An 18,341-nucleotide genomic window follows, 5' to 3' on the forward strand; every position below is an offset into this window, starting at 1 on the left:
TGCCATGGTTCTCCCCAAGGGTAGTCCTGAATTCCCTGGTCCTCATACCCAGCCTGGGGGGTCTGTATTTCTGTCAAGGACCTCAGGTCCGGCCAGCTTTGAAAACTCTAGAACCTAGATCTTCTAGATATGCGCTTGTTTTATGTAACTTGCAATACATTTCCATCTCCTACACAAATATAGACTTTCACTAATGTTGTATCTTTGCCTTTTCACCAGATTGTTATTCATTCCAATGATTTATTTGATACAGAATCCTTGAACAGGTGCACAACCCCCAATTGTAACATTGTTCTATGGGGACATACAGTCCACTTTATGACAACATGATTTATGATATAGTTACCAGAACACATTGTGTCAAGAGGCAGTGTCTGCTTATGCCAACTGTTTACTAATAAATGCCTTTTCCTCGGATAGAAACACACGCTCCAAAAAGAGGGAAATTACTATTCTGTGTCTAGCCTTAGGTGGGACCTTCAGCGCTTCACACTTCTCCTCATGCTTGGATCGGCTTAGGATGTTTATTTTTCAATGACAGGCCCTAATTTCTTGCTTCGCTGTTGTCATTTTCATTGTGCCTTCACGTACAGTGAGGCAGCTGAGGAAAAACACAGCTATACCAGAGCTGGAAAAGGACACTTTTTTTCTTTTTGAAAGAAATAGTATCGTGTCTATTTAAGGTCTACAACATGATGTCAAGAGATACATACGTATATTCTGTAACGTGGTTACTACAGGGAAACACATTTTCTTTTCTCTTTCTAAGCATTAACCCAAGGAAGGGGCTCAGGAAAGCTTCCAGGGGCTCACCTGAATGTGTCACTGGGGACAGCTGCCTTGCTCTTGTGCACGTAGCAGACCGTGTGCCCTGCGATGTCCATTTGGCTGAAGCTTGCAATGGGAACTCCAGGATAGCGGATGTACTCCACCTGGCCGTATCGCGGTGGGGAGATGATGACATAAAGCATCTCCTCGGGCTTGTCTGTTCCGTCCACAGCCAGGAGAGTGGTAGTCGTCAAGAAACCTCTGTCACCTTTTGACACCACGAGTGGTTTTGTAAGGATGACAATATCCCCTGCATGCAGGAAGAGGTTGAGGTCAAGGTGCATATTAGAAAATCGATATTATCCAAGGTCAAGGTAGAAGACAAAGGCCAAACTGTGCAGAAATCAAAACTCACATGACATAGAAAGGTTGAGATAAGTTTTATTTGTAAAATTAGGCCAAAGACATGAGCAGATATTTCACAGAAGAGGAAATACATGTGGCCAATAAAGATATCTTAAAAGCTCAGTCTTATTAATAATTGTGAAAATACAAATAAGATCTCCTTAAGTTGCCATCTCATAACGTCTTGATGAACAAGGATATAGCAATGGACTGTACCAAGTACTGAAGGGAATATAGATCAAAGGAATCTTGCATACAATCATGGAGGGAATGTAAACTGGTACACAGCTTGGTCTTATTTTGCAAACAGTTGGGCCGGGCACAGTGGCTCATGCCTATAATCCCAGCACTTTGGGAGGCTGAGGTGGGAGAATTGCCGGAGCCCATGGGTTCGAGACCAGCCGGTGCAACTTGGTGAGACCTCATCTCTACAATAAATCAAAAAATTAGCCAGGCGTGGTGGCGCATGCCTGTAGTTCCAGCTACTTGGAAGGCTGAGGCAGAAGGATCACCTGAGCCCAGCAGGTCAAGGCTGTGGTGGGCGTGAGCATGCCACTACACTCCAGCCTAAGCAACAGAATGAGACTCCTACTCAAAAAAAAAAAGAGTTGAATGTTTTCACATATACACTTTGACCCAGCAATCTCACCCCAGCTGTCTGCTTGAAAGAGATGCACTTGTACCCTAGGAGACCTGCACCAAAGTGGCCATTGCAGCACTGTTTGGAATTGAAAACATCGGAGACAACCCAAAGGCCTTTCCCATAAGTGAATGCAGAAAACGATGGTGGTCTATTCACACAGCTGAATTTCATCCAGCAGCGAGATGAATGAACTACAGCTACATGCAAGAATAAAGATGTACTTTATTAACATCTGCCAGTTATGTGACCAAGTTGAGAAAACGATACGCAAAAGTAAGAAAAGAATACAAAATTTTAGATAGTGGCTTTCTCTGGAGGATGGGAAGAGACTGTAGGAAGATGTCTGCTATTGTTAATATTCCAGTCCCTGAATCATGTGGTGGTTGCACAGATGCTCATTGCATATATAAAAAGTAATACATGTGTATACCATGTTCTCCCTCATAAGCAGACCCTGAATATTTACCATAATACAATAAGAAAGGGATTGGCAGTTACAGGGCACCGCCCAGGATTGGGGGGACACATAACATCCACAAGGGTACCTGCTCTCAAACCAGGCAAAGCGGGGACCAAAGGGAGGCCCAAACTTTGCCTGCACGGTGATCACTTGCATACCTAAACCTGAATTGTACCCCACGTCTTTTAGATAAAAAAAATTAAAAGTAAAATAATACCTGTGTATACACCCATGTCCATAGTAGGATTATTGACAAGAGCCAAAGGTAAATGCAGCCAAGCGCCCCTCCACAGAAGGAACAAACAAACAAAAGGTGGGGTCTCTACAGCGATGAGATCCTCTTCAGTCTTCAAAAGGAAGGGAATTCTGGCACATGGTACAACACGGGTGAACCCTGAGGGCATCACGCTGAGCGAAATAAGGCGGTCAGCAAAAGGTAGATCCAGTATTTTTCCACTTATATGAGGTACCCAGATTAGTCGAACTGATAGAAAGAGAACATGGAATGGTGGCTGCCAGGGGCTGGGTGGCCATGATTGGGTGAGTGAAATGACAAGATTAAAATACGAGTCTTGGGCAGAGGCTAGGCTTTTCCGTTATCGATATGTAAAACTGCCGGCCAACTATCAGGATGACACATTGAGGGGGTCCCACTGCACAAATGCAGAGTCTCTCCACATTTCTGGTACAAGAAGGTATAGTGGTCAAACTCCCCACTGGAAAGGAGCTCTCAGCCCCCAACTCAGCAGGAACCCTCGGTGATGTTGATTCGGGGGACTTCTTTGCCTCTCAAACCTTGGTTTTCTCGTGCATAAAATGGAAACAACTGCATGTCTCTCAAGGTGGTGGGATAAGGCTTAAGACAAAGAACGGCAGAGGCTGGGACACGCTTGATGGTTGCAGGTGCTCAAACAACACCAGCTTTTCTACATGCACATAAAGGGATTGGACCGAATCGATGCTTTTCAATCTGTGTCCTTTGTTTTCTCTCTACATCACTATTTCCTAATCTTGAGTCATTCGGATACTGCCATCATTATTTTTGCCACATTGCCTGTACTACCTGCGCTCTTATTGTTTTTTACTGTCTTTATATCAATTCACTATTTGGGAATAAGTTTAAGACAAAGAACGGAAGGGTCTGGGACCCGCTTGATGCATTGCAGGTGTTCAGGCAACATTAGCTTTCCTACATGCACGTATGGAGGACTGTGAAGGGGGAGCAAAGACATGGAGAATTGTTATTTAATGGATGTAGAGTCTTAGTTCTGCAAGATGCAAATGCTCTTGAGATTGGATGTACACCATCTAAATATACTTAACACTACTGAACTGTGCACTTAAAGATAGCTAAGATGGTGCATTTTATGTTATCATATTTTACCATAGTTTTTAATGTGTGTTTGTTTTGTTATTACTGGTGTATGTCACCATGACAGGCTAATTTTTTGATATTTTGTAGAGATGAGGTCTGTTGTGTTGCCAAGGCTGGTCTCAAATTCCTGGCCTCAAGCGATCCTCCTGCCCTGGTCACCTAAAGTGCTGGGATTAAAGGCATGAGCCACCATACCCCAGTCCACAGTTTTTAAAAGATGCATGAATGAGTACAGGAATGAGCAAGGAAGAAATGGGCCACGCGTGGAGGCTATAATTCAATTTCACAAACTGGAGGCTATAATTCACAAACTGGAGGCTATAATTCAATTTCATTTTCCTGAGGTCCATTAAACGTGATACTATCCAAAACAGAGCTTCTATTCTGTGTCAGGCACAGGACTAAGGATTTTTACATCTCCACGCCAATCCTGTGAGGTGTGGTCTTATCTCATTCCTCCAATTAAAGGATCTGAAAGAGGCACTGAAGAGGGCTCTTCAGAGATCTGCCTGGAAGCCCAAGCAGGGGTTCATCGGATGGACACGTGGGACCACAGAGAAACGGTTAGATCCAAGCCCCAACCAGTTCCTATATCGACCCCGGCATGAGACCAGGAGAGCACCTTTGGCAAAGGTAGTGGTGAGTGAACGGGAGAGATCTTACACACCTCTCAAGAAATCCTTCAGTCCTGGCTAGTGGAGAGACGACCCAGGCCCTCCCCCTGCACCCAGATTATAAATGAGGAAGCCGAGGTGTAGAAATGATAACTAACCTGCTAACGGTCACACAATTAATAAAAGACGGAGTGAGAACTCGAGCACTCACTCCTGAGCACTGTCTTATTTTGCTTCCTTTCTTAAATACATAGGGAGTGCTTATGAATAATTATTAAAAGGGTGGCTATCCAAAAAGGAAAGATACGGTCAACCATATTCATTTAATTTCTGAATTCAAAAATACAAACGACCGATACAATTTCGAAAAGATATTCAGTCTCAAGACTACACAAGAAATAAAAAGAAAACATCAAGGGAGCAGAGATTTAACCAGTGGTTCTCAGCGAGAGGCAACTGTGCCCCCCAGTGGACATTTGACAACGTCTGGAGACAATTTTGCCTGTCATAACTGGAAGGTTGCCCCTGGCTTTTAGTGGGGAAAGGCCTAAGATGCTGCTAAACTTCCTACAACGTAAGAAGTTCCCTACAACAGAGAATCCCCCGTCTCAACTTGCCAGTGGGACCACAATTGGGAAGTGCTCTTTTCGATGACTGAATTGTTCTTTTGGGTATGCTGTGCTTTTCTCTCAAATTGCTGTGCACGTGACTTCAGTCCCAACATAGGATCAAAGCCCACCCTAAATGTACACGAAAGCCTGAGCCACAGATGCCACAGAGGGAAGCAACATGAATACATCAAAGAAGGAAGACTGGACAAGGCTGGGGAATCAGAAAAGCACCCGTGAGCGGTCCCACCACGAGCAGAAAATGGAGCTGAGAGGCTGGAGAGCAACGGATTCCTGCCCCGATACCATTTCTCAGCATGGTGAGGGTGGTGTCGGGGTCAAGGTCTTTCTCTGAAAGATCTCCACATCATTTTTGCCACTGTGCAAATCAGAAGAGGCAGCCCAATGGAAAGGCTCAGTGATATCTCTAACAGCTCCCAAATGAAACAACCCAAACGACCCATGAGAAGGTTATGATTACACCGAACTATTCGGTATAGTTTGATTTAGAGGCGAACAATGTTGGTGATAAAGTGATGCATCAGCCTGAGGAAACTCATGCTAAGTAAGAAAAAAACAAAAACAAACCCCAAACCAGGACACAACATGATACAATGACAAAGAAAAAAAAAAGTGGAAGAAAAGGATTGGTAGTAGCGGGAAACTGCCAGGAGGGGGGCAGAGAAGTGGAATTGGCAATAATGGGAGTCTGCCTGGGGAAGGAGGGGCATACCTCATCCACAAGGGTACCTGCATAATGATCATTTGTAAACCTAACCCGGAATTGTAACCTACATCTTGAAAATAAAAGATGTAAAAGTTTTTTTTAAAAAAAGCGGAAAAATTCTGAACTTCTGAAAATGTTCATAGTTTGACGTGCCTACTTGGTATGGGTTTTCATAAATCATTTCAGAACATCATGTCATGTCAATCATGACAGTGTCAGGCCAGGTACTCGCCAGCCGTATTTCCTTTCTTCCCAGGCGCTCAGTTCAAGTTTGTATCGTCCAGACTTCCTTAATGTAGCATGTAACTGTGATTCAGCCAGAGAGGGGCACCACCCTCAAGCCTCATCCACAAACTTCTCGTTTTCCTGCACATCTCGCTTCTTGAGGCCTTCAGAGATGAGGAAATGTCCCCAGAAAACTGTGTGGAACAGGGCTCTCCTCCATTGCTACGAAACTGTGTTGTGTGGAAACCACTAAGAAGATAGCCTTCCCTAATACATGAGTTGCCTGCCCTAAAAGGTTCCTTGTATGACATTTTGCCTGGACATATACATTTGATGATCACAGTTACTTGCAGAGAGAGATACGCGCAAATGTGTGCAGTAACATTTAGCTTACCTGAAAGTCACTTATTAGGCATCTTCCAGGGACACATTTATAACCAGGAAATAAGCAATTAAAATGTATTATTATACTACCCAAAATAAAGATCTCAAAATCAATCATGCCGACTTAAACTGAAAAAAAAAAAATTGGTAGTTCCGGCTATTTGTAAGGCTGAGGCAGAAGGATCGCCGGAGCCCGGCAGGTCGATGCCAGGGTGACCATGAGTATGCCATTGCCCTCCAACCTGGGTGACAGAGTGAGACTCCAACTCAAAAAAAAAAAAAAAATTGGGGGGACAATGGCAACTCTACCACACACGAAGTAAGATTTATTTTACTGCACTTAAGTCATTTAACTCTGAGCTTCCTGGCAGCCAAGGCAGAAAAAGGAGACATATTCAGTCAACCACGCATGCGCCAAAGATCTAAGACTCTGCATAGTCCTGAGAATATACAGACATAAATAAGATATGATCTTTACCCTCCTCACAAAAGCTGTGAGCAAAATAATGGGGTAGTGATCATTGGATATCAAAGGATCATACTTTCCCTTGCTGAGTTTTGTTTTGTTTTTAAATCTCTTCTGCCTACTGTTAATCTCTTCCACCTACCAAAGAACTGAGTATCACATGTTCTCACTCATAAGCGGACCTTGAACAATTATCATAATACTATAAGAAAAGGACTGGCAGTGTGGGAAACTGCCAGGGGTGGGGGGAAGGCGGGGAAGGGAGGCGGGATTGGCAGTAGTGGGAATCTGTCAGGGGAAGGGAGGGCACACCTCATCCACAAGGGAACCTGTATAATGAACATTTGTATCCCTATCCCTGATGTGCACCCCACATCTTTTTTTTTTTTTTTGACGGTTAAAGCAAAGAGTAGTTTATTTAGCAAAAGAACAGAAGCAGTATACTCCAAAGAAAAGAGAGAATGCAGTGGGCCCAAGCTGGAGAAACTCAACAGTCAAGCCTACATCTTTAAAATAAAAAATTTTTAGAAGTAAATAAATATCTTCCACCTACCATTTATAAGCACTGAATTGTATTGTGTAAATGCGTCTGCTCAATTGATTCAAGGGAAGCTTAATATCTTAGCATGTCTTCCCTTGTCCCTAAAGAGTATAACTTAGCACTTTCAAAGTGACAAGAGCAACGACTTCCAGCCTTGTCAATGACAGTTTCTTTATTTTTATTTTTATTTATTTATTTTTTTGAGTCAGGGTCTCACTACACATAACCCGGGCTGGAGTGCAGTGGCATAATCATGGCTCACCGCAGTCTCGAACTCCTGGGTTCAGGCGATCCTTCTGCCTCAGCCTCCTGAGCAGTTGGGACTACAGGCATTTGTCACCACACCGGGCTAATGTTTTGATTTTCTTTGTAGAGATGAGGTCTTGCAACATTGCCTAGACTGGTGTTGAACTCCTGGGGTCAAGCAATCCTTCTGCCTCAGTCTCCAAAAGTGCTGTGATTACAGGCATGAGTGCCCAGCCCTATTATTGGAAAACAAATTTTGGGGAACCCCTTCGGTTCCCCTCTCACTGTGGGAGATTTTCTGTCCTCGGCAGGAGGGAGAAAGAAACAAGCAATGAGCATTTATACCCTCTCACTTCCTGCTGTAACTGTTGATCCCAACCAACCCTGATACATACACTCTTACCTTTTCCCATGTCCTTGATGGTGATGTGACAGTCAAAAGCAGGTGACCTGTTGTCGCCGTCCCAAAGGTAGAAAGTGAAGCTATCTTGATTCTGGGAATCCATGGCCCCGGTGTGTGTGTATCTCAGCAAGTTCTGATCCACGTCCTCCTGAGTACATTTCATGCCAAGGTCCAGAGGCACCCAGTCCCTCCCTGTCTGGAAGGTGCCAGAATGATCAGCTGCCCATGGCTTTTCCCCCCAAGCTGTGTTAGTGGACATTTTTCTTATCCCCTGAAAACCTCCAACAGGCATGCTATTTCAGAGCAATTCCAGGCCACTTTCTGCCATTTTATCTTTCTTCTTTCTTTTGAAAGAAATACATTAAAGTAATAAGACCTAGGGGGAAAAAACTAGCTTCAACCAAAGGGTTTTTGACAAAGTCATGTGGCAATATAACACTGCTACTTCCAAGGTATTTATCATAAGCAATCATAGCTGATTAAATATTCCAATTAATGAGAGCAGGTGGGCAATCAAGTGGCTAAATGGGTATTTTAGAAATTAAATGTGTTTCTTTTAGAGTTTCCTTTTTTTTAGTACAACTAATCAAATCTATTTTCTACGAAGTGGTTCATTACCGGGCTTATCTGAAGTTGGTAAAATAAAAATAGAATGGATGCATTTACCCCCCAGTACATTTTCCAGCCTTACTAAAGTCCAAAGAAAATGATCGGGATCATTATCACTCTCTATATTTATATCCTCAGTCAGCAAAAAGTAAGCTGAAAATAATTGTCTAAACGTAAGCCAACATTAATTAAGCATATATTCTGTACAACGCTTGTTGCAGAAATTGTGGCATTTTCAATTTTAAAAGGCTTAGATGCCGAGTAGTTGGCGAACAACTGACAGTATTAGAAAATGTAATCATAAATCTGTATTTTATGAATAATCCTATTATTGTTCTTTGTAGGTTCCTAGCTTTCCTTAGGAATAGCTCATAAAAATCATTTGACATCATTTTTTAAACGCCATCTTAAAATTTACTCTATGTTATTATCCTGTGCTTTTCCTGTCTGGTTTAAGAGGCTAAAACAGAAATTTAAAGCATTTCCTTTTTCTTTCTCTCGGTACATTATTCCACCAACTCCCAGTGCCTAGAAAAAAGAACTTTGTCTCACTCCCCATTATGTTCCTGCTTCCCTTTATATCAACCTACTTGATAAAGTTTCTTTCTCTTTAATATTTTGCCCATCTGATGTTCGCAGACTTATGTTCTGCCGAGTTATTCACTAGATGCAAATTAATTATATCGTAATAAGTAAGCTCAGTGTTTGCTTCCCTCATGAGACCTATTTGCAAATATGATTTTTAAAACAGAATCTCTTTCAAGTTTTAAACTAGACAGCCTGCCATTTTATTTAACTTGTTCTCTTCATAATCTCATCGAAGAAAGCAAACACAGAAGAAAATATCTTGGGCTTTCTCCCGTTTCCATCTATTCCCTCACTTGCTCCCCCACATGTGAGTCTGACTTGAGAGAACCACTTGAAGACGCAGAAAGAGGAAGGGAATCAGAGTCAGATTCAAGGTGGGGAAAAGGTAAGAAAAGCCAGCAAGAAATCAAGGAGCCTTGAGAGCGGCCAGGAGGCCTGGAGCCCTGGTCCCTGGTCTTGGAAAGACTCGGGGCCCCTGCCAGGGTTCTGGGAGGGAACTGTCGAGAGCCACTCTGGGACCTTGGACCCATCTGGATTTTCACATATCCAAAACAGTTCCGTTCCCAAGCCTCCCAAATGTGTGAGCTTTCGCTGCATTTCTGCTTCATTACTCGTTGAAATGAAATAAGGACACAGCTGCACCTCAATTTAAATCAGCGGCCGCTCTTCACTTGGATTCTCTATGGTGCCTACAATCTATGACCATCAAGCTGTTCCACGCGGAATGGATCCTAACTGCTTTTCTAGAGCTGAGCCTGCATCCGATTAAAAGTGAAGCATTCTGTTGACTAATCACATCAGGCATGGTTGGTGGCTGTGGTAGCTCGTCTTAATCCACCATTCAAACACACATTTTGAATGACTGCTCAACTGACATTATCAGGTAATGGATCTATAATTCACGTCGCGCTGATCCTTGGTGGAATCAGACCAACATGTTGCTATTCCAGGACTAAAGTGAAATAAGGAGGTATTATCGGACCACAAACCGAGCGACTGAAAGAGTTAGCAGTAGAACCCGGGTGGCCTTACCCCCTAGCATCCTTTCATTTTTCCATGCTTATTTGCTTTCAATTAAAGCAAGTAATTTCTAGAACACACACAAATCCAGGAATGTGGATTGAGTGTGTCATGCAGCTCGCTGGATTCAAATACGGCGGTTGTTAAAATCTGGCAGATGTTAGTAGGGTAAGATGACCCCCGCATGAAGTTCCCCCATACACATATACTTCCTTTTTGGTTCAAGACTTTGCCCATCCTAACCTAAACGTGAGGGGAGGTGGGACAGCAGAATGAAGGCACAAACCTTTCAGCTTTTAGGTTTATCTCGGACAGAATACAGAACAATCGGTTCGTTATTTGCTGAGTAAGCAGTCTCCCTGAAGAAGAGGTAAATTGTCCCTGCCCAAGGAGGAAGATGGGAATTAAGAGGCGAACAAGAAGCCTGCTCCCTGTGGTGACTCATCGAGAAAGCAGAAGGTGGAATACTCAGATCGTGTTTTAACAGAAACCATGAGCGGGGCAGGAGGTGCTGGAGGCAGCCCCTCCAAATCTCAGATGTTTCGCATTCATGATAAGGGTTTAGAACTTAACTGAGAGAGACAAAGACAGATGGAGAGAGAGAACTGAAGTGGTTTTAGGGCAGATGATGGCTGTGAAAAAGGAAAGCTATGGGACCACAAGTCAAAAATCTAGCAGGAATGAAGATCTCGCAAAAGATTCTGGATTCTCCTCAGAAACCAGACAATTTGCTTTATCCAGGTAACTCCCTCCCTCAGAATTTAGGGACAATTCCACGGGGAAAGCAGCAATGAAGCACCTTAAAACTGGTTGAATTTACCTCGAGCTGACTAAAAAAATTTAGAACAGTGTGAATTCACCCTAGAATAGGGAAAAATAAATTTTCTACATCTGGGCAAAAAATATGGCTGTTAGCAAATAAATTCAATGATAGAAACGCTTGTATTGAGAAAATGTATACCTGCTACATTCATTTGGAAAAATAAAAGTATTAAGGTCACTAACCTTAAGCTGAAGTTGCCCGTTTTGGGGAAGCCTTTCAAATAAATAGTAAATCTTCTCCCTTGGTGAGTCTTTATCACTGGCTGAAAGAACAGCACTAGAAAGAATACGCGTCTCACCCATACTCACTTTCATTTCAGCCTTCCTGTAAAAAGGAAAATGCCTGGGTTGATACAAAAATAGAAGGTATTCCTTGAGCAGGGGACACTGATGTTGACAATTAATTATACTTCCCACCCTTCAACAATTAAGGAGGCGTGTTCAGTATCCAAAGTCCTGAAGGTGATTGGTCAGACCTGTGCGGTTGGCTGTCTTTTAATTTAACAGTGACAGTCTGGATCGGCGACAGTGAGAGTGGTATGAAGTCATCGGATACTTCTAATGGCTCACAATGCACAGAACTTTATACTATAAGTTATTGTTTATTGTATAAAATGATTTTGTTTCCAATATCTCATTTGACACTCAAAGCAACAACGCCAGGAAGTGGGCCAGGTATGGCCCTTCCAGTGTCACCGACAGAAGCTTCCTGGAGCGTTTCAGCGCCGTTATCTGCAGATGTTCCCACATGTTTCGTTATAGGCCATTCTGAGTTTGGTGAAATGTGGGTAATCTGCGGCCCTGTAAGTTACGTTTCCTCTCTCAGGTAATGAATGGTCTGGGTTGAACGTTCTGGGTGAGGAATGTTCATTGTGGCCACTTTAGGCCTCTTTTCCTAGTGCCACAGTTGCCAGGTGAGCTCCTGGTATCCTGAACAATGGGCTGAGCACAGAGCAGCTGCCACTTCACCCACAGCCACCTCTGCTGTGGTTTTTGTAGGTCCTCTGCAGTGCTGTGCTCTCACAGTCAATGTGGCCATTTTCCCTACGCTCACCAAAGTGGGAAGGGTCTCTTCCCCCCGTGTTTCCAGCTAGTCATTGCACATGGCCTAACTTTGTCCAGCTTGACAGCTTTGTTTCTGAGAAAGATTAGGATACTCGAATTCCTTGGGATCCAGGTAGAGGACATTTGAGTACCAGCAATTGACATCGAAGGTCTTCCTTCCGCTCCTCTGCTGAGAAGTCAAGGCCCAAACACCTCAGTTCTGGCCACTTTTACTCAGAGGGAGTTTCCTGATATCCAGAACCGACAGCTACCTGGAAGTGGGAGGTAACTTTTGTCCACCTCTTTGCTGGAGAATATGAATCCCACTTTTCTAGAAGGCTAGCGAATCAGTTGGTTGGGCGCCATTGATAGAAATGGATTGGTTACAACAGGAAGCCAAAAGAACAAAATCATGAACTTTGAAGCAAATTGGATCCATCAAGCTTAGTGATCTATCACAGAAACAAAGAACTGAATACCACATGTTCTCACTCATAGTGGTACCCCAACATTAATCACCATAGCACAAGGGAGGGATAGGCAGTTTCTGGACACTGTCAAGGGAGGGAGGAAGGGATGCCTGTAACAACACAAAGGGTACCTGGTTTGAAACCAGGGCAAGTGAGGACCAGGTGAAGGCCCAAACTTCACCTGCATGCAGCCTACTTGTGTACTAATCCTGACTTGTACCCAATCTCTATTATAGAATAAAATAAATAAAATAAAAAACAGGAAGCCAATATGATCAAGAAGATAGAGTTTGGTAGGAAGAAAGGGTTGGGATTGTATGTCAGAAAAGTCAATAGAGTTCGTCATAATCAGAATTACCCTAAAAGGGACCTAGGATAAGCCCTGTCATGTAGGTAATTCATTTGGGAAGTGATTTCTGGAAGCAGAAGGGAGGGAGGAGGTGAAGAGGGGGAGGAGAAAAAAGGCCACAAAGGATGTTCTTTTTCTTTTTTCTTTTCTTTTTTGTAGAGACAGGGGCTTGCTATGTTGTCCAGGCTGGTCTTGAACTCCTGGCCTCAAGCAATCCTCCCACTTTGGCTTCCCAAAGCACTGGGATTACTGCTATGGGCAACTGGGGCTCAGAGTAGCTGGGGATCTTTTGAGGAACTGTGTAGAATGTGACTCCAACTGTGCTTCTGACAGACAGGAAGCTGGGGCATTCATCTTACTCATTCGCTCCCAAGGTTAAGTGCTGTCCCAAGAGTGCTCTTCACATGCCTGGACATGGGTTGAATGAAGGTCCTGAGGCCAAAAAAGGGAGCAATGCACAGTGGACCCCTGAGATGGGACACTGACAGTGTTCACAGACATCACTAGAATCGGAGATGGGCAGAGGGGCTGTGGCCCGCAGAACCAAAAGCATCTATCTACCACAGCATCTAAAAGAATAGCCAAGAAATGGTAGCAAGTGCTCTAATAACATCCAGAAGGATGAGAAGGTCCATTAATTTGGTGGGACAGCCAAAGGTGACTTTTAAAGGAGCATCTTAGGCAACCCCTTCAGGTCCCCTCCCACTGTGAGAGCTTTTTGGTCCTCTCAATAAATCCTGCTTTCAAAAAATAGATAGATAGATAGATAGATAGATAGTAGATAGATAGATAGATAGATAGATAGATAGATAGATAGATAGATAGATAGATAAAGGGAGCATCTTTTATAAAGTCAAGATTGCAGAAAGTGGGTAGAAATGGAGGATAAAAGTACAAGCTATTCCTCCAAAAAGTTGACAGTAAAATGAATGAGGGACTGGTTCGTCTTCATATTTTTAGAGTAAGGATACTCACTTGCAGTAAGGACAATAGCTGACACTTAGGAGCACATACGAAATAGTAGCCAGTCTTTCAAGTCCATGTACATATTTTAATTCATTTAATCCTTGCAGATTGTGAAGAGGATACTAGTAGTATCCCCATTTACGGAGCGATTAACAGAGAAATAGAGAGAGGTTAAGTGACAGTCCAAAGTCACACCACTGGCAAGACAATCTGACTCTTAACCACGAATTATATCCCTATGTCCTATTAGTGCATGAACTGAGAAGGGAGCAAGTGAAGGCGCCGGAGGGGGAAAAAGCAATGAGCAGTTTCTGGGACGAGGCAAGAGGTGATATGTCTAAGGACACATGGAAGAGAAAGGGGGTCCATTACTTCCTTCCTCAGTGGAGAAGGAAAGAGGAAGGGAAAGAAGGAGAGATTTCCAAGCGAAGCTGAAGGAGACATGGGAATTCTGTAGTGCAGCTATTTCAGCAAGTCTAGTAACAAGAATGTGGCCTCTGGACTTGACCAAGTGCCTAGGTGAGCTATTTTACTTCTCTGGTCTCAGTTTTTCTCAGTGAGGATAATAACTACTTCCCATAATTTTGGTGAGAATATAATGAAATAATATGTGTGGAAAAAAAACTAATATAGTGTCTGTCACATAGTAAGCACTTGAGAAATGCCAGCTTTCACCCCTCCCCTTCCCTCAAAGTGAGATCGCCAGAAAGGATGTATCGTAATACTGCAATATCCTTCATATTTATAAATCAAGGTCATATCAGTCCCACATCCCACTAGAAAATAAAGAGATAGAAATTTCTGGCGAATACTTTTAGTCAAACTGATGTCTGAGATGCAACCCTCCAAAAACCTATCATCAATATTTCCCATCAATGCTTTTTAAGGACCTTACCAGTGGCTCCTAGGGGAACAGTAAGGAAGGGAATTGTCTGAGACCCACTTTTCGGCAGAGTGAAGGAGGCTTTGGGGATTTACATGCTTTCGAGAAGTCGTTTGCTCCCTGATAATACCTTGGACTTTCTACAAGATGCCTCTTACTGCTGCACCAGTAAGTAAAGAGGTGAAGTCATCAAGGTGGTTCCAAGAACCAGATGTCTTTCTAATCCTAGCCCTAGAGAAGGGTTGGCTCCCTAAAGCTCTGTAAAGGTCTGTGGATTGTGTACAGTTCTGCACAGCTGCCAATTACAAAAGAAAGGGATGGAACAATAGAATTGTAATTGATCAAGACTCTGTACTCTATGATCAAGCACTGAGCGACTACAGAGGAAGAACCCGAGAAAGTGTGCAATTAACAATACCAGCTCAGAATTTTAGAGAGTGATCATTTTGACAGGAGGTGGCAGGGAGTGTTGACCCATAGGGAATATAGTAGATGACTGGTGGACAAAGGAGGACCTAGGTGATAAAAGAAATGTGTTGGCCGGGTACGGTGACTCAAGCCTGTCATCCCAGCATTTTGGGAGGCCGAGGCAAGAGGATTGCTTGAGCCTGTAGGTTCGAGGCCACCTTGGGCCACTTGGTGAGACCTCGTCTCTACAATAAATCAAAAATTAGCTGGGCGTGGTGGCACGTGCCTGTGGTCCCAGCTACTTGGAAGGATGAGGTGGAAGGATTGCTGGAGCCCAGCAGGTCGACGCTGGGGTGGCCGTGAGCGTGCCACTGTGCTCCAGCCTGGGCAACGGAGTGAGATTCCGACTCAAAAACAAAAACAAAAGAAAACAACAACAACAAAACCCAAGCATTTAGTACTGCTTCTGTCCTACAACAGATGCCCAGTAGGGTGCTATATCTGTTTAGTTGTCTTCCATAGCTTCCCTTGTTCTGTCCACAATTTTAGGATTGTGACTGGAGAATCCCTGCCTTTGACCTTGAAGCTGCAGTTGAACACCCACCCTCCTGTTCAAACTAAGACCACCACAATCAGCTTCATGTGGCAACTCATTAGAATTGCACACTCTCAGCTGGGTGCGGTGGCTCAAGCCTGTAATCCCAGCACTTTGGGAGGCTGAGATGAGGGGATTGCCTGAGCCCTTGGGTTCGAGAGCAACTTGGCGAGACCTCATCTCTACAATAAATCAAAAAAATGAGCCGGGCGTGGTCATTCCACCTACTTGGAAGGCTGAGGCAGAAGGCTCGCTGTAGCCCAGCAGGTCGATGCAGGGGTGGCGGTGAGCGTGCCACTGCACTCCAGCCTGGGCGACAGAGTGAGACTTGATTTATTTCCCTCAGTCACCCTTACTTAAAAGATTGACCAAGTGCATTGTGAGAACTGTCTGCAGTTGAATCTATATATTAATTGCACTTTGGAATGTGTGTCCATTGTGTTTAAATACTTAATAGACTCTTCATTCCATACTGTATATTAACTAATTAGAACTTTTAGAGAAAAACCGAGTAATTAAAAGACCAGTTGTTAAGGAGAGTTTGCATTAACATTTGCACTAAATCTCTAGGTGCCCGGGTAGAAGGACAAGCGTTCATGAATCGTGCAGTAGGACTTGCTTCTCTGGGGGACACATACGACACTTGTACCTAGTATTCCAGACTTCATGGAATTTTATAGAAATCTAAAAGGGACTCATTTCCAGTAACTTACTTGGTCAGCACTGGTTTCTCATCATTCACTGGGGTGACCTCTACTGAAATGGTTTTAAGTATCTTATGTTTCCCATCCGACAACTGGATTGTAAAGTCGTCAGCAAGACTCTCTGAGTCGTCATGCACATATGTCAGCTTCATTCCTAGAAGGAGAAAAGAGAAAGTAAGTGTTCCTTATGATTAATCCTTCCAATGTGTGTCACAGGTAATCTGTCTTAATTTTCAAGGCATTGTTATTAACAGGAGTTCATGAATCAGAGCAGTAGGGTGAAATTGAAATTTGTTTTATGAAGTAAGAGAATCGACTTAGCCTATTAAAGATTCTTTATTTAAACAATTTAGTATTTGATAAGGTTCTTACGTAAAATCAGCAAAGAATGGATAATAAACTATATAAGAACAAGTGTGTCAGAGGGTTTAAGTGAAACTGAGAAAATTAATTACTTGCAGAAAATAGTTAGTTGCTATCTGGAGCCAATCACCAAAATAGATTCTAAATAGTTCAAAACTTAAATATAAGAATGTAACTACTGGTTTTTTGTTGTTGTTGTTGTTGTTTGTTTGTTTGTTTGTTTTGAGTCAGGGTCTCACTCTGCAGCCCAGGCTGGAGTGCAGTGGCATGATCACAGCTCACCACAGACTTGACCTCCTGGGCTCAGGTGATCCTTCCACCTCAGCCTCCTGAATAGATGGAACTACAGGTGCTTGGCTAATTTTTTTATTTTTTGTAGAGACGGCGTCTTGCTATATTGTCCAGGCTCTTAACTACTTTTGAAAACACATTTATATGAAAATGCAAGAGACCCAGAATAGCTAAAACAGTCTTGAAAAAGAATAAAGTCGGAGGTCTTACCTTTCCCATTTTCAAAACTTACTACGAAGCTACAGAAATACTAAGAGATATGCATCAAGATTTACATAACATATGTTTCTTGACATTTAACTTTTAATACCAAGAAATGAAAAACTATCTAGATTTTTTTAATGGGAGATTTTGCTGTCTAAAATTACAGCAAAGGTGCTGGGGCAGTGACTTGCACTTGTAGTCCTAGCAGATTGGGAGGCCAAGGTGGGAGAATTGCTTGAGGCTAGGAGTTCGGGACCAGCCTGGGCAACATAGCGAGATGCTATCTTTACAAAAAAAATTAAAAAGTTAGCCAGGCATTACGGCGCATGCCTGTAATCCCAGCTAACCTGGAGGCTGATACAGGAGGATCCCTTGAGTCTAGGTGTTCAACGTTGAGTGAGCTGTGATTTCACCATTACACTCCAGCTTGGGAAACAGAGAAAGACCTCATCTTTTAAAAAAAAAAAAAAAATACAGCGCAATAAGTCTATATGATTAAATAAGGTAGTTATCAAAAACTAAGTTTTCCATGAATATTTTAAAAGTTAGAAGAAAAATACAGGTTACATAATATGATAGCAGCTTTATAAATTCTGTATGGTTGTGTGGGAGGATGTTTATGAAAATGCACCAAAGTTTTTTTAAAATGTAGCCATAGGAAACCAAAAATAAAATAGAGGTGAAAATCTAATCTCTGAGACTATCACCAAAACAGTAACCAAAAATTAATTTATGTGAGCAATTTTTATTTTTTCCTTAAAAAGGACTGTGTCCAAACCTTACACAAAAGCATATAATACTTATTTAACCTGATAATATCCAATAAATGTTAAAAGCATATAATACTTATTTAACCTGATAATACCCAATAAATGTTATTTTTTGAATTGACCTTCCTGAGAGTAAAACTTGAATTCTCCTTTTTTCCATGGTCTTAAGCTTGGACAAAAATTTATTGTTAACAGTACGTTTTACTCACAGCACATGGTTATTGATGTGATAATTTCACCATTTACGCTGTAGAATTTATTGCTTTGCAACTGATAAAAACTGAGAAACATATGAATTAGTTTTTCAAATTTAAACACGAGATGATATTGTGCAACTATTACAAAAGAAACTTTGGGGCAGAGAGTTTGCCCTCTGGTTGGGGAAACAAC

General features: G+C 42.6%; 1 protein-coding gene across 1 annotated transcript in view; it reads right to left on the reverse strand.

Moving 5' to 3' along the window:
- The window catches only part of FREM1 (FRAS1 related extracellular matrix 1), a 169,169-nt gene that overhangs the window by 53,986 nt on the left and 96,842 nt on the right, over positions 1–18,341 (reverse strand). The window contains exons 21-24 of the mRNA XM_008050952.2: positions 16,333–16,477; positions 11,088–11,229; positions 7,866–8,061; positions 814–1,078 (exon numbers count right to left, since the gene is read on the reverse strand). Of these exons, the coding sequence (XP_008049143.1) occupies positions 814–1,078; positions 7,866–8,061; positions 11,088–11,229; positions 16,333–16,477 (748 nt within the window). The remainder of the gene's footprint in view (positions 1–813; positions 1,079–7,865; positions 8,062–11,087; positions 11,230–16,332; positions 16,478–18,341) is intronic.

The sequence above is a fragment of the Carlito syrichta genome, unplaced genomic scaffold (assembly GCF_000164805.1).
Source record: "Carlito syrichta isolate Samal-C Ts95f unplaced genomic scaffold, Tarsius_syrichta-2.0.1 Scaffold154501, whole genome shotgun sequence".
Lineage (NCBI taxonomy): Eukaryota > Metazoa > Chordata > Mammalia > Primates > Tarsiidae > Carlito > Carlito syrichta.